Raw genomic sequence first — 14925 nt, 5'->3', positions numbered from 1 at the left:
TTGATGGCCACACCGCAGAGTAAAGAGTCTTTTGAGTAAGATTAATTCACTGAAGGAAGTGTTACGCACGGCAACGGATCCTAGAGTTAGGATGCGAGCGGAACAAGAGCTTGCAAGGCTAGAGAAAAGACTCAGTGAGATCTGCAGCGGCATTCTCAGAAACTACACGTGATTTTTTTTTTTCATTTCATAAGAAATAGTTGGATGTTTATCTTTATTTTCAGATAATAATAATAGAGTGCCTGTAATAAGAAGTAAAAAAAAAAGATTGACACTCAAAAGAAATATGCATTTTAGAAAAATTATATTTGTGTATTTTTTGAAATTAAATTTCAATAAATTGAATAATTTTCTCAAAAGTGTGATTTTTCGTTATGTTTTTTGTTATATTTAGAAAGACTCGACATGCTGAAACTTTATTCAGTTTAGGTAATAACAATGTTAGATTAGTGGGGTTAGCCGGTTAGGTAACAATAATAATATACTTACATGTTAAGTCTTTGGAGGTGCAACGTACTCTCAACGTTTTCCAAGAATACCAGTAAGTCTTTGGAATCAATTATACTTAATGAAATCTCGGTATAGAACGGTGCGTTAATGGTCAACTGTTGGAAACTCGCTTTCTTACAATTGTCTGGTTCGATTGATGGTCAACTATTTTTGTTCGTAAACTAAATTCTTTCATATATATTATAATTAAATTAATACTGATGTGACAAAACTAAATAGAAATTGATATAAAAAATGTGAATTATAATATGTATGAAAAAGTTTAGATTTTATTATTAAATAGATAATATAATTATCTTTTAACAAAATTAAGATTAAAGAAAGATGAGATAAAAAAAGAATGTTTAGTAACATAAGTAATATTATGTATTAAATTTTTATAAATATTTTGATAAGAAATAGAAAGAAAGAGAGAGAGAATATCTTTACAAATTAAATGTTTGAGTATTAAATATATATATATATATATTTGATATAAACTAATCTTTAATCAATTTAATGTTAATAGCATATGATGTAATTAATCTAGTAAGTTGGATCTAATTTCAAAACCCTGAAAAACTCTCTGAGATTGATACATCAGCATGACAAATTTGATAATAACAACACATGATATAAAAAAAATTTTAAGTGTCCTTCTGAAATAATAATAGAAGATATACAACAACAATATTTATGAATCTGAGATTTTATGAATTCCTTAGTTACATGATTTTGTGACTTTTTCTCTTTTTTATATAATAGTAATTTTATAAACAAATTACTTGATTTTCTTTTATTTTATCTCCAGTAAAAAAGATTTCTAAATCCGTATGGAGTATATTTTTAGAAGAAAAACTATATTGGTTTTGAAAAAGAACTAAATCTATATTTCTTGGGTTTTTTTTTTCCTGGGTAATGCACGTGTGTACCATGTGTGAACTATAATGGACCTCTCCCCGTTCTACGAGATGATTTGCAATAAGCAAAAATCTGTTTTCGCAAACAGGTCACTTTTTTTGGTTAACAAGGCCGTTTCACTTGGAGGCGCCATCCGTCCCCACAAAGCTAGTCGATATCTTCACACAAAAACATTTCGTGAGGTTCCACTTCCATGTTCGGACATCAATTACTATCGTGGTGCGCCTTTGTGGAGTATGAAAGACCGGCTGTGTCTATCCAACGTGGTACAATGTTTAGATGTAGAAATATTATGTCTAAAGAGGGAAACTCCGAGTGTGAGATGGGAGAAGGTGCTTTCTATCAATATATTGGATGTTGACCGGCTAAACACAAATTTTTGGACGCTTGCTCTTGCAGCTGCCTACTTTAGGCCTGAAGGAGAAAAACCTCATTTGGGTGATCTTGATCAAGTTCCTTTAGATCAATGGAAAATCGCATTGTATACAGACTTCTCTTGACCCCCCCCCCCCAAAAAAAAAAAAAATTATGATCAATGAATTGATCTCATCCAATAAAATAATGTTCGTTTCTTCTTTAGTTCATTATCAAGTCTTGTAATATTATCTCCTTATAAAAAGTTGTTTTGTTGAAATATGAATTTGCTAATAAGTTCATGATGATAAGGGAATAATACTATCTATCATTTGTCATACTTGGTCTATTACTTTGGCAATGGACAAACCTTTGTTGGGTTTATAAAGTCATATATATCCGTACTGTTGGATGCGCAAGTCAGCTCACCAGTCCCATTTTGTTGTTAGTTTTTATTTTAACTATGTTATTTTCTTGATGGCTTATGATATTGGTATGCGAGTTATAAACTATTAGTACTCATTATCAAGTACTAAAAGCGCTCGATTGAGGGTATTTTGCAGGTATTTGATCGATTTGCAAAGGGATCAGGTCTTAAAATCAGTCTAGAGAAATCCACTATTTTCATGGCTGGTATCTCAGAGACTCGTCAGAATCAGATTCGGGAATTTCCTTTCAACCAAGGGGATACTTGGGACTTCCTCTGTTGACTAGAAGAATGAGAGCAGCAGATTACCTTCCTCTCATTGAGAATATAAGAAATCGAATCACATCTTGGACAGTCAGGGCATTGTCATTTGCAGGGAGACTGCAACTCCTCAATTCAGTGATTTTCAGCATTGTCAATTTCTGGATTGCAGCATTCAGACTGCCAAAAGCCTGTATTCGAGAAATAGATAAGCTTTGCTCTGCTTTTTTATGGTCAGGACCTGCACTGAACACAAAAAAAGCAAAGGTGGCCTGGAAAGATGTCTGTATACCAAAAGATGAGGGTGGTTTGGGTCTGCGGTCAGTGGAGATAGCAAATAAAACCTGCTGCCTTAAACTCATTTGGAGGATTATGTCGCAAAACTCACTGTGGGTACAGTGGGTAAAAATGCAACTCATTAAAGAGGGCTCCTTCTGGGCAGTCAAAGACACCACCACTATGGGTTCATGGATGTGGAAGAAACTTCTTAAATACAGGGACATGGCGAAGACCTTGTATCGCATGAAGATTGGTAATGGAGAACGTATATCTTTCTGGTATGACTCCTGGAGTAACAAAGGCTGTTTGATTGATTTACTGGGTGAAAGAGGTTTTGTTGATATGGGAATTTCGCAGCACATGACTCTTGCGATGGTTATGGATAGGCCAAGGAGAAGAAGATACCGTCAAACTCAATTACAGGGAATTGAGGAAGAGATCGTTTATATGAGAACTCAGCGTAATACTCACTCGCCTGATGAGCCTGAATGGAGAAGGAAAAATGGTCATTACCAACGAAATTTCAGCGCCAAAGATACAGGGGACCAGATCAGGAAAGCGAGGGCTAAAGTGATGTGGCATAAGGGAGTATGGTTCTCCCATGCGACTCCAAAGTACTCGTTTTTGACATGGTTGGCCATCAAAAATCGCTTGACCACGGGAGACAGAATGATGAATTGGAGCCAGAATGTAGATGCCCGCTGTGTCTTCTGCGGTGACCAAGTGGAGACAAGAGACCATCTTTTCTTCACCTGCACTTATACGAAGGTAGTGTGGAGGAAGCTAACGCAGGGCCTGTTGAAAGACAGATTTACACTGCAATGGAATCAAGTGCTGGATCAGATCACACAGACTACTGCAGACAGGACCACTCTGGTCCTCCTCAGATATTCTTTTCAAACCGCAATTCACTCCATTTGGAGAGAAAGGAACAGTCGACGGCATGGAGGAGAATTATTACCGACCGGAAGTCTAGTGAAGATGATTGATAAAAATGTTAGAAACCAGCTTTGCTCAATAAGGATGGCGGGAAGCTTGCACTACGAAGACGGCCTACAAATTTGGTTCTCTACTAGAACCGTTTAAACGAGTGAAAAAAAAAAAATGGAAATCAAGTTTTCTTTTTGAACTCTTTTTTCTGGAAAAGTTGTAAAGAAGTCTTTTTTCTTTTGAATATAATTTAATATTTTATTCAAAAAAAAAAAAAAACTATTAGTACTCCATCCAGTTCTGCCCGATATCCTTTGGGTCGGATCATGATCCGGACCAAAAATTTTGAGGCGATTTGCTCTAGCTAAACCTTGAACCGGACCGTCAACTAATTATCATCTTTTTATTTACAGCCATTATCGTCACTCAATTATATCACTAATTATAGTGTATGACAAATCAATAACCTGGTTTAGTGGGTTGGCACCTCTAACATATATAGATTCCCCTATATATCCGTAAGTAATGAGTTTGAGTCCAATGTTGTGTGTTTTACATTTTTTTAGAGCTTAACCTTCGAAGTTGTACGTATTCAAATTCAAAAGAGATCAAACTCCCATGTAACATAAATCAAAATTATAAGAATAGTTTTAAATCTGTTATATGTTAAAAAAAAACAAATTTAAGCAAAAACTCATTAAACCATATATTTTTCCAGAAAATATTAATATAATATAACAAGATTTTTGGGGATATTTCAAATATCTAGCATAGTTAAGCAACTCTACTGGCATAATTTTCTAGTTTTTTCAAACCTTCAAGAATACACAAACTCGAGAATTGTATCACATTTCTAAACTTATTCTTAGACAATTAAAATAAATTTGTTTAATCTTATCATTAGTTATTTAGTTTGAATATTCCATTAGATTTATGATAATAAAATAGTTTATACCAAGAAATCTTAAAGTTTTATATAATATTAATTTAAAATTTTATCTGTTTCCAAATAATAAATGAATACTGATTACAATTTGATAGGATTACCTAAAAGTGATTAGTACTTCTTATTATCTAGAGGCATAGTAGTTAGTAGATCACAATTTATATTAAGATCTTTACTATATATTTTTTATATTACATACAGTACTAGAGATTCTTTTGCTGTTTTAAACTAAAAAGTATGTAAAATCTTTAAATATTAACTTGTCATGATATGGTTACATTCTTTTACAGATTTTTTTCTTATTGTGTTTTAGCTTTTAAAATATATATATATCCTAAAAGCTAAAACATAATTTATAAGAAAAAAATTAGATTATGGTTGATAGGAAAATGGAAGAAGACAAAAACAAAACAAAGACACAAAATCCTATGACTATCATAACATCGGACGATTTAGTAAGAGAGATTCTCAAGTTCCTTCCTGCAAAATCACTCGATAGATTCAAATCCGTGTCAAAACATTGGAGGGCGTGGGCGTCGATTGAGATTCAATCAGCCTTAAAATTCCTTGTTGTTGATCAACTGCCATCAAAGGTTGAGGAAGATTCAAACGCTATAACTTTGCTTTTAGAGACCTTTTCTCGAGATCATGACAACAACGGACAAATACGTCCTTCTTTATCACGTTCTTGCACTATTTCTGATTATTCAATCGAAGAATCTCAAAGGAACGTTATTCTAGTCTGGGGATCTTGCGACGGATTGGTCTTAATTAGCTTTTACGCTCTTATTCGCGATATGAACTTTTACGGTAATACTTTTAGATATGACGGTTTTAAGTACATTTACCTAATCAACCCAAAGACGATGGAGCAGCGGACGCTTTCTCTGGCGTCGTTAAAGAAGACCGAAAATCAACGAGGTACGTAGGTTCTTCTTGATCAATAATTTCTTATAGATTTGGGTGTAACAATAATTATTTTCTCCATAATTATTAAAAATAACTGTGAAATGGTACTAATACATACTAGTATATGTAATATGTTATAATAGAAAATAAATGTAATAAACGCGAACGAGTTTGATTGTCTTAGCTTTGATTGCATCAAAACATACATGAAATATAGCTTTATTAGTCATTAAGTACACCACTACCGCAGAGTTTTACAATTGGGTTAGAATGATAATATATATCATAATGTTGTTTCTAATCACATTTCATTTTCCTCCAATATATAAAAATTGTTTGCACGTATCTTTGTAGGTCCAGTGAGTAGTTTTCCAATTTCCGTTGGATTTGGGAAAGACATCATCACAGGATCATACAAAGTGATCTTGATGTATTTGTACAAGCCTATTCTTGTTAATGCAAGTGTGAGGATCACGGTACTAAGCCTCAATAGCGGAGAGCAACGGAACGCTGGTGTATTCCCTGTTTTTTTCTATCATATTCCCGATGAGCTAACATCAGTGTATGTAAACGGGTCACTTTTCTGGTTGATCGGGGATACACCTACAAGACTAGTAGCAATGGATCTTCACACTGAAAAATTTCGATTAGTATCATTACCAAATTGGTACACCAAATACTCTCGTGGTATGCGAATGTGGAGTTTGAATGACCGTTTGTGTCTATCAGACGTCCTACAATGCTCCGATTTGGATGTTTGGAGTCTCCAACAAGAAGATCCTTATGAAAAATGGGAGAAAATATATACCTTCAATATTTCAAATATTGGTTGTTTAGACCAAAGATTTTGGAAGCTTGGTCTAGCGGCCGCATACTTTAGAAGAAGCGGGAGATCTCGTTCGAATGGCGATTTCTTAGATTATCTGAGAACAACTGTGTATACCCCAACCTTGATTTCTCCTTATCGATTGTGAACTCATGTTTTTTTTTTTTTTTAAGTGTTTAATTTATGGCCTCTATTAGTTAATGATCATTCTTAACATTTGTACTATATGAGAGCTTTTAATATCTAGTGCATATCGTGTTGTATCATAATTTCTGGCTCTCGGGACAAAGAACAAAAGGACAAATGCTGAGTCGCTAACGTGTAGATAATTCATAAGGAGGTTCCACTTTATTTAACTTCTTAATATGATAAAACTCTATAGATGATATATAGGAACCTTCTTATACATATAGAACATTCTAGTTTTATACGGTAGATTGTTTAAGGAGATACTCATCGATCTCTTTGAAGTTCTTGACAGCAAAGTCCTTGATGACGTGTGGGTCGGCGATCTCATGGCCAGTCTTCTCAAACTCACCGGACCATTTCAAAATGCTGCCACCGTCCTTAGGCGTAACGGTGATAGTTCCTTTGAATGTTTTGTAGTATTCCAACATTTCGCCACCGATGATGCTATACGTTATGCTTTTCCTCTCCAAATCCACCGTTTCGATCTTCTCGGCAGATATTTTCACCAATGGAGATCCTTTACATGGTTAAGAGCATAGAAACAGTGAACAGACTGTAAATAAATATATGGTGAGAGAGTGAAACCTAATCAATGAGGACATAATGAGAGACGTAAATGATACATATAAAAGGTAACAAATTACCTTCTCCGTAGGTAATGAGGCGAATGGAGCCAGGAGCGTTGCCATCGCCGGCAAGGACTTGGATGGTTTTGTAGTCCTTAGGGAACTCTTTGGGAAAGAGTTTGACGCCGTCGCCGAGGGCTAGCCAAAACTTTTCCGCCGGAGACTTAACCTCAACCTCCACATGAAGAACACCAGTCAAGGCCATTTTCTAAAAAAAAAAAAAAAAATTGATTATTGTTTAGTGACTTGAATGAATTATGTTTATGATAATAAGCTTGCCAATGAAAGTTTCTATTTATAGAGAAGTTTTAGAAGCCCAAGTGATGATGATATGGTAATTGCATTAACTATTTGGAGCAACCCTTCCAACTAACTTTTCATCCTATGGGGTCCGTTTAAATTTAACCAAAACCTTATGCATTTGCGTTATACACTGCTACCTCACCCAATCATGTCGGTGGATGAATAAATTAGTGTGCGTACCAAAATTCATCTCCCTTATTTATTTTGTATTATACGTACATCTACCTTATTTGTTCTAGATCCTTATATATATAGGTCTAACAATTCGGTAAAAATTAATTTATATTGTTAAAATTTGGCGAACCAATATCTTTTGAAATACCTACATTTCTGCAGTTTCATTTGTTGAATCAGTTGATGCAACATCTGGATAACTAATGTGAAACTGGTTCAGTATCTGAAGGTTAATTCTACCAAAAAAATCTGTTTCGGGTACGTAGTATGGTATGGCTTCGTTTGTGTGGGATGGCCATTGAATCTAACGTTCTTTTATTTAGTTAAAACAAAGGTTAGTGAACTGTAACACATTTAAAATAATTGGTTCTCATTTATTACCTCTTTAAAAAACAGAATAACTATGTGGACCAACTATGTGATCACGATGAAATTCAAATGGTTTTGATTCTTTTGAATAATAGATACTTTACGATATATTTCAGTAAATGCTCACATCAGGCAACTACTTGAATCTATAGCATTCTTGATGCAATTTCTTCTTTTTTACTAGAGTAACAACACTTTTTACTGAAGAAGATATGAAGTTTGATTGACTTTTAGAATAATGTTGTTGGCATGATTAGGTTAGGAAGTTAGGCACATTATAAGCCAGAAGGCCCAAAACAATTTCAACAAAAGTCATTCCTATATAAATTATATGGACCCACAACCACCCATTAGAAGAAAACAGCATGTATTGTTCTCTTAGATACATTAAACGTCAAGCACTCTGCAATCCTAAGATACAAACGACAAACAAGGTTCTAAAAATGAGTCATCAACTCATCATTTCTATTTGAAGCAAAAGTTCACCTGAACCCATATTTTGATTTATATAACTGGATACGTTAAAGTTACAGTATCCTAGGATTTGACAAGCTAATTATCAAGCTAAGATTGCTTTTACGAACATTTTAGGTCCTCTTCTACAACTCTACTTTATATGCATCCCTATCTCTCAACGGACAAGTGAAAACAACATTATAATAAGATATACGTATAGTAAAAAACAAATTGAAACAAAAAGGTGAAGGAAACACTTGTGAAAGCACCTTCCCATCTCTCTGTCTCTCTCTCTCTCTCGGTACGTAACATATCTACTGGTAGAAGCAGATAAATTCAGAACGGAGAATTAAACCTTAAGACTTTAAGAAACAGAATCGAAGTTTCAAGTCTTTTTCAAGATACTCTTATTTTCTTTTGCTTCACGTACATGTAATCTTACGTATTCTTCAGCTCTACAGTCTCTTTCTCTCTCTCTCTAGAACTTCGGTAGTTGAAATACTGCTGTCGAGTATTTCAGAAATCTAATCCTTAAAGATCAATTTATAACTTGAAAGTTTTTAAAGAACAAGAGAGGCTTGATACACTCCTCTATATATCTCTCATCTTCAAGCACAGCAACTTTCTCTGTTTCTTTGGAAGAATCTAACTAGGAAGGATATTCATCAGAGGCTTCTTCTTCTCTTGGCTCTGGAATGGTCTCTTGCACCTACGAGGCGTAAAGACAAGCTAAAGCTATGCATTTTCCTCTTGTTTCGGCTTGGAACAAGAGAAGGAGAAGCAAATCCTGTGATACGGATACATGTACGTTCCTTTTCTCCATCATCTTCGCCAGATGGCATAAACGTATGTTAGCTTTTTTTGTTATTCGACATGACTATTACTGATTAAAAGTGTTCAGGTGAGACTGAAATACATCTGTGTGAAACTAACCTTCTTCTCAGGGATCTATAGAACAGCGGAGTGTTGGCAAATCGAAGATCAGGCGTCTCAGCCAAGGAAACGAAGATACGGGTCATCAGTTTATACCCTCAAGGAAATGGAAGAGGCCACAAGTTCCTTCAGTGATGAGAATTTGCTCGGTAAAGGAGGCTTTGGCCGAGTTTACAAAGGCACTCTAAAAACAGGAGAGGTGGGAACTATATTGCTTTATTTATTATGTGATTTTACAGGCTTTTGTAATGTAAGAAACATTTTAAAGAGCATACATATTATATTGATCCCTTGCTATTCGAAGGTTGTTGCGATCAAGAAGATGGATTTACCTCCGTTTAAAAAGGCTGACGGAGAAAGAGAATTTCGTGTGGAGGTGGACATTCTGAGCAGGCTCGACCATCCAAATCTGGTATCTTTGATTGGCTACTGTGCAGATGGAAAACACCGATTCTTGGTATATGAATATATGCAAAACGGGAACCTGCAAGATCATTTGAATGGTAAGTCAACGAAACAAGAGTCAAGTCCACCAAAGTCAATTGGCCACTTAACAGAGTTTTTGTCACAGGAATCAAAGAAGCAAAGATAAGCTGGCCAGTAAGGCTCAGAATTGCACTTGGGGCAGCAAAAGGACTCGCGTATCTCCATTCAAGTTCTGGTGTTGGCATTCCAATTGTTCACAGAGATTTCAAATCCACCAATGTTCTACTAGACTCCAACTATAACGCAAAGGTATATAGCTTAAAGTTGATGGTTTAACCAGCCAATACTTCAAAGCATTTACTTAAACTAAGACGTGAGTGTAATCCTTGCAGATATCCGACTTTGGACTGGCAAAGTTGATGCCAGAAGGAAAAGACACTTGTGTGACAGCAAGAGTTCTCGGAACTTTCGGCTATTTTGATCCAGAATATACATCGGTAAAAACTCTTACTAATGTCTTCACATGATTCTCTACCTATAAATAACATTACGAAGCCAAAGGGTATACTAGACGTTAGATAACTAAGTAAAGTACTCACTAACAGTGACATGAAATGGCTTGGAAAAAGAACTTGAAATCACAATCAAGTTTAAGAAGTCATAAGCAAGGAAGGACAGTTTTTAGCATAACTTTTTTTCCATTTGTGCTGTGGCAGACAGGTAAACTTACTCTACAAAGCGACATCTATGCATTTGGGGTTGTGCTGCTAGAACTACTTACAGGAAGAAGAGCTGTTGACTTAACGCAAGGCCCAAATGAACAGAACCTGGTGCTACAGGTAAAATGGCCCTCCTAGGTTTTAAGATTGGCATACAGAAAAGAGGAAACTTAGCCTAGGAATAAACTGCTGATTGGTCTTTATGTTTCAGGTTAGGAATATACTGAATGATAGAAAGAAATTGCGTAAGGTTATAGATCCAGAACTGTCTCGTAATTCATACAGCATGGAAGCTATAGCCATGTTTGCTGATCTGGCATCACGGTGCATCCGTATAGAGAGCACCGAGCGACCTTCGGTGACGAACTGTGTTAAGGAACTGCAACTAATTATCTACACAAACTCGAAGGGTGGTTTGGGTGGGACGATCCCTACATTCAGAAGGCTCTAGACATCGAATTCTTTGAAAGCAGTAATATGGATTATGTCATTTTTCCAAAAATGAGAGGCTACTACTGAGAGTTGATAAAGATAATATTTAAGAGTACGGGAAAATTTAAGTTCAATTTCCAGCTGCTAAACTTATCGAACGAGGCATTATATGGACGTATATACTATAAAGTTAACAAGTAAATCGGGTCAAACAATTTACATCTCTGTATTTGTCATTAATGTTTTGCTTGATAGGAATGAGTTTATATATATTCAGGGGTGAAGCATTTTCTGTTTCCTCTTTTCACCTTATGCTTAAAATTTAAATCGCACATATATAAAACAAGAAAGTCAATCACTGCCAATACAGGAAGAAGAAATCACAGGTATAGCTACGTCTGACTAAGGTAAGAGTGAGTGACATACCTCTACTAAGATCATATAAACAGCAAGTTGAAGCAAGAAACTGGAACATCAACAGCGGAAAAACGGTCGGTATCAACCCATGGTCTTGGTCAAGTCACATGTTAACTCCTGCATGATGGAGCCAGTCACAAGCAGTTTGAAGCTAATTGGTAGACTGATGTAGACACTGTACCCGTGTTCACACATTGGCAGAGGAGGTCAGCTCATTATCAGACCCCACAATATCTGACGGGCTAATGCAAGGTGGAAGCTTCTTGCGCATCAAATGCTTACGCCGTTGTAACATCAAAAGTACCAAAATTGTATCCGTCTTAACAACCTCGTATCCTGCTTTCTTGTACATACTGAATGGAGCCTCATCGACCATCCTGCAATGCAAGTAGACATCTTTCGACGGACTAAGCTGAGATATCAGTTCTTCACTCGCCTTCAATAAATGCCACCCAATTCCCCTCCTAATCAATAATCATACCAACACAAACACAACACACACTTTCTTATAAACGAAATCAACCAGAATAACACAGAGAAAGCTTCTTAGAAAGAATTGATTCAAACATTCCAAATACCTTCTAAGGTCCTCTTTCACAGTCATGTTGCAGACATAAGGTGATTCTTTTGGAGGAGTCGGAGAAGGAGGCGAAGCATTAGCGCCGCGTTTATCTAAGCAAACCTCTACGGTCCCAGCCATCTCAGCCTCCTCTCCATCACTGCAAGAATCCGATTTCTTCCTGTAGAACCCAACTAAGGTTACTGCGTGTGGCAGCACTTCCCTCCTCTCAATCAGATACTGCTTCACCAAGAACCGTAACACAGACTGATAACCAGAAGGCAACAGCATCGACTCGCCGAATGACTCAGCCAATAGATTCACCGTCGAGTCCATCTCTCCAGCTCTCATAACACGAACCCACATCGACCCGGATTCCAGCTCCTGAAAATACGCAAACCCTTCAAGAGCTTTGAGCTTCTCGAGCTCTGCGTTGCTCAAAAATCTCCCCGTGCGGAACGATTCCTCGAGAAAATCGTAGCTTCCTGTCGATTTCTTAGCTTCCTCCCCTGTTTCTATGGCTGTCGAAACCGAAGGAGAATGCGAAGAAGGAGGGAAAGCGAATCGGAGACTGGCGCGGTGAGATCTACACGAATATAGTAAAGGATATCTAGATGAGAGACCATAATTCGTGGATCGGCTCTGCTTAAGAGAATCAACAGAGAATGCAAGTGCGATGCTTACGGCCGCCATTGACACACGAGAGAACAAACTTCGACTCTCTCTCTCTCTCTGATTTGGTGTGGCTGTTTTTTATCAGTAGTTGCTACTTGCTAATCGTTCTAACGAAAAAATAATGGATAAAATAACTGACAAATTTTGATGACATCTCGTCATCTACTAATCGTGAAAACGCTTCGTTTTTTTAAAATATAATATAAGCCCATTAAATATTTGGGCTTTAGGCCCATACCGGGTATGTATATTTAATGTTTTCCGTGCATCGGCGTTTCAGAACGCGCGATTCAGAAACCGGTGGAGGAGCTGCGAGGAAGGCGGCCGCCATGGATCCAGCAGGAGCATCGGTGGCCAACGACATCGGAGAAGGAGAGAAATTCGCGGTGGGGAATATTTATTCGGTCAAGGTGATCACCGGAGATGAGTTCCGAGGGATCGTCATGGCTTACGATCCCATTTACAACTTCGTCTTTTTTGATATCCTTCAATCATAGCTCCATGTTTGTTTTTCTTCTATTTATTGATTTCATCTCCAGGAAAAATTTAAGATTTTTCATTGTAGATTTAGTGAATTTTTAAATTTTTTTGGGGAATCGTGAGCTGAATTTGTGGTCTCCTTGACGAGTGATTGGTTTTTTACAAGAGGGTTCGAAACCTAGAGCTGGGCATTCGAAGAATACTAGGATGGTGAATGCGAATTTCATAACCGGGCTTTCTTTTTTGGGTAAAACTGAAGATCCGCTTGTTTCAGACAAGTGTTCGGTTAATATCGACGGACTCCGAGCTAAAGAGGCACTTGCGATCAGGTGAATTACTGTTGTTGAACCCTTTGAATGTAAAAAATTCTTCTTATTTTGGTTAAGCTTACTGGTGAAAAACGTATTGAGCAGGCAAGCGGAAGCTGAAGCTGAGAGAATGGGAGTTGGTGTTACCGCAGAGGCGCAGAGCATCTTCGACGCATTGTCTAAGACGTAAGGATCTTTGCCACCTATTTATAAAATTTGGAAACATTTATGAAAATTAAGTAGTTTCTGTGTAAAAGCATAGATTTTGCTATGGTTTAAACGGTTGTCTCTTCTCTTGTGAAGAAAAAAACAGCTTGGAGTTGGTTATAACTTTACTGTGGCTGTGACTGTTAATACAAAGTCTGCTTCTTTTTGCAAATTGTTTTCTGTGTGTTTGTTGCTGACAGCTATGGTAGAGATGGGACCAGACCGTTGCGTAGATTTAAGAACTAAGTGAATCTGCTTGAGCTTCTGCGTTTGTTATTGCCAAGTTAAATTGGTGTTGTATTGCTCTAGATTCCCTGTTGATGCTCGCTTTGAGACTATATATATGCAAAGTTTGTCTTTTGCACCCCTGAGCTTTACTGTTTGATTATCATTTGTTTCTGGTTGTAGGATTGAAACCGAAGTTCTTTGTAGTGTACTCTTCTGTTTCGCCAGTTTTGATTGCATTGCTGAAAGAAAAATAGGATAATATGGTGTTTGAATCAAATTAACGAAGGAAAGTAATGTACTTTTTGCTGCTCTCGAATTGTATTTGTGTCTGTTTGCAGAATTCAACATAGTTGTAGACTACATATTTCTTAGTTTCTAATATCAGTTGGAACAGTAGCCGAGAAATGCTTTTTCTCTTTCAAATGAATCACATGTGTGATTTTTTTTTTCTTTTTGTTTTGAAGGCTTCCTGTACAATGGGAAAACTCAGACATTTTGGTGATGAAAGAAGTACGAGTTCGTAGCCCGTATCTTTCCGATTGTGTCTTTGGAGGAACTGATGCTGCCAACAACCGAGTCAAGAAAGTGGTAAGCGTCACTTACATTTCAATGTTTAATGTTAATCAAAACCCTCCATGTGTGTGTGTGATATTAAATGCATTTTAACCCTCATCACAGCTTGAGCTGGAGAGACGAAGGTTGCAACTCTTTGGCACATGAGGCCAGTGAAAATAGTCGGTCAGCTAGATCGCGAAAAAGGGTCATGTTAACTCTAACCCGAAAAAGCGTCTAGAAATCTGATCGACCAGCGAGAAGTGGGCATGTTCATCGCTTTCGCTTGTTGTTGTCTTTACTTAGAATCTGCTTTTCTTTATAAGCAGATTAGAGATTTATTTCACCCTGTTATTGACAAGAACAGTGACTTCTTGTCCTCTTTTTTACCAGGCCTTCCGCTAATTTATAGCCATGATAATTTCTTTTTCGATGCATATTTGTGTGATTGGTATTGAATGGGATTGGATTGATGGGTGAGAGCATATTAGTTTTACATTTTATATAGGTTTAGTCTTTAAGTGATAAAT

The 14925-nt window shown here is 36.7% G+C and overlaps 6 protein-coding genes across 11 annotated transcripts; 4 read left to right on the top strand and 2 right to left on the bottom strand.

Moving 5' to 3' along the window:
• Positions 1–2860: 2860 nt before the first annotated feature.
• LOC112084011 lies at positions 2861–3817 on the top strand. The gene has a single exon (XM_024152256.1). It carries the CDS (start codon positions 2861–2863, stop codon positions 3815–3817), a length of 957 nt encoding a protein of 318 aa, XP_024008024.1.
• Positions 3818–4996: 1179 nt separating this feature from the next.
• Positions 4997–6490, top strand: LOC18992565 (putative F-box protein At1g71320). The gene is made up of 2 exons (XM_006415974.1): positions 4997–5528; positions 5871–6490. The coding sequence occupies exons 1-2, from the start codon at positions 4997–4999 to the stop codon at positions 6488–6490; spliced, it is 1152 nt and encodes a 383-aa protein (XP_006416037.1).
• A 171-nt stretch (positions 6491–6661) lies between these two features.
• LOC18992564 (MLP-like protein 423) lies at positions 6662–7427 on the bottom strand. Its single transcript, XM_006415973.2, has 2 exons — positions 7176–7427; positions 6662–7048 (listed from the first exon to the last, which is right to left on the bottom strand). Exons 1-2 carry the CDS (start codon positions 7360–7362, stop codon positions 6768–6770), a joined length of 468 nt encoding a protein of 155 aa, XP_006416036.1. The 5' UTR covers positions 7363–7427; the 3' UTR covers positions 6662–6767.
• A 1490-nt stretch (positions 7428–8917) lies between these two features.
• Positions 8918–11389, top strand: LOC18992563 (probable serine/threonine-protein kinase PBL28). 4 transcript variants are annotated; one of them, XM_006415972.2, is made up of 7 exons: positions 8918–9263; positions 9404–9591; positions 9697–9895; positions 9964–10127; positions 10211–10315; positions 10535–10657; positions 10749–11389. In XM_006415972.2, the coding sequence occupies exons 1-7, from the start codon at positions 9197–9199 to the stop codon at positions 10986–10988; spliced, it is 1086 nt and encodes a 361-aa protein (XP_006416035.1). In that variant the 5' UTR covers positions 8918–9196; the 3' UTR covers positions 10989–11389. The 4 variants fall into 4 exon arrangements, with proteins under 4 accessions (XP_006416035.1, XP_024008722.1, XP_024008723.1 ...); XM_024152955.1 differs by having other exon boundaries at positions 9189–9305; XM_024152954.1 differs by having other exon boundaries at positions 9404–9895.
• LOC18992562 lies at positions 9582–12711 on the bottom strand. Of its 3 annotated transcripts, none has more exons than XM_006415971.2 (4): positions 11965–12711; positions 11580–11850; positions 11396–11503; positions 9582–9876 (listed from the first exon to the last, which is right to left on the bottom strand). In XM_006415971.2, exons 1-3 carry the CDS (start codon positions 12636–12638, stop codon positions 11468–11470), a joined length of 981 nt encoding a protein of 326 aa, XP_006416034.1. In that variant the 5' UTR covers positions 12639–12711; the 3' UTR covers positions 9582–9876; positions 11396–11467. The 3 variants fall into 3 exon arrangements, with proteins under 3 accessions (XP_006416034.1, XP_024008725.1, XP_024008724.1); XM_024152957.1 differs by having other exon boundaries at positions 9605–9876; positions 11568–11850; XM_024152956.1 differs by having other exon boundaries at positions 9606–9876; positions 11396–11850.
• A 193-nt stretch (positions 12712–12904) lies between these two features.
• On the top strand, positions 12905–14873 carry LOC18992561. Its single transcript, XM_024152503.1, has 5 exons — positions 12905–13100; positions 13264–13429; positions 13514–13594; positions 14308–14431; positions 14522–14873. Exons 1-5 carry the CDS (start codon positions 12950–12952, stop codon positions 14561–14563), a joined length of 564 nt encoding a protein of 187 aa, XP_024008271.1. The 5' UTR covers positions 12905–12949; the 3' UTR covers positions 14564–14873.
• Positions 14874–14925: the final 52 nt, after the last annotated feature.

Source organism: Eutrema salsugineum, unplaced genomic scaffold, assembly GCF_000478725.1.
Source record: "Eutrema salsugineum unplaced genomic scaffold, Eutsalg1_0 scaffold_5, whole genome shotgun sequence".
In the NCBI taxonomy this organism is placed as follows: domain Eukaryota; kingdom Viridiplantae; phylum Streptophyta; class Magnoliopsida; order Brassicales; family Brassicaceae; genus Eutrema; species Eutrema salsugineum.
Note: the sequence above shows the minus strand (reverse complement) of the source record. Positions and strands in the feature narration are given on the sequence as shown.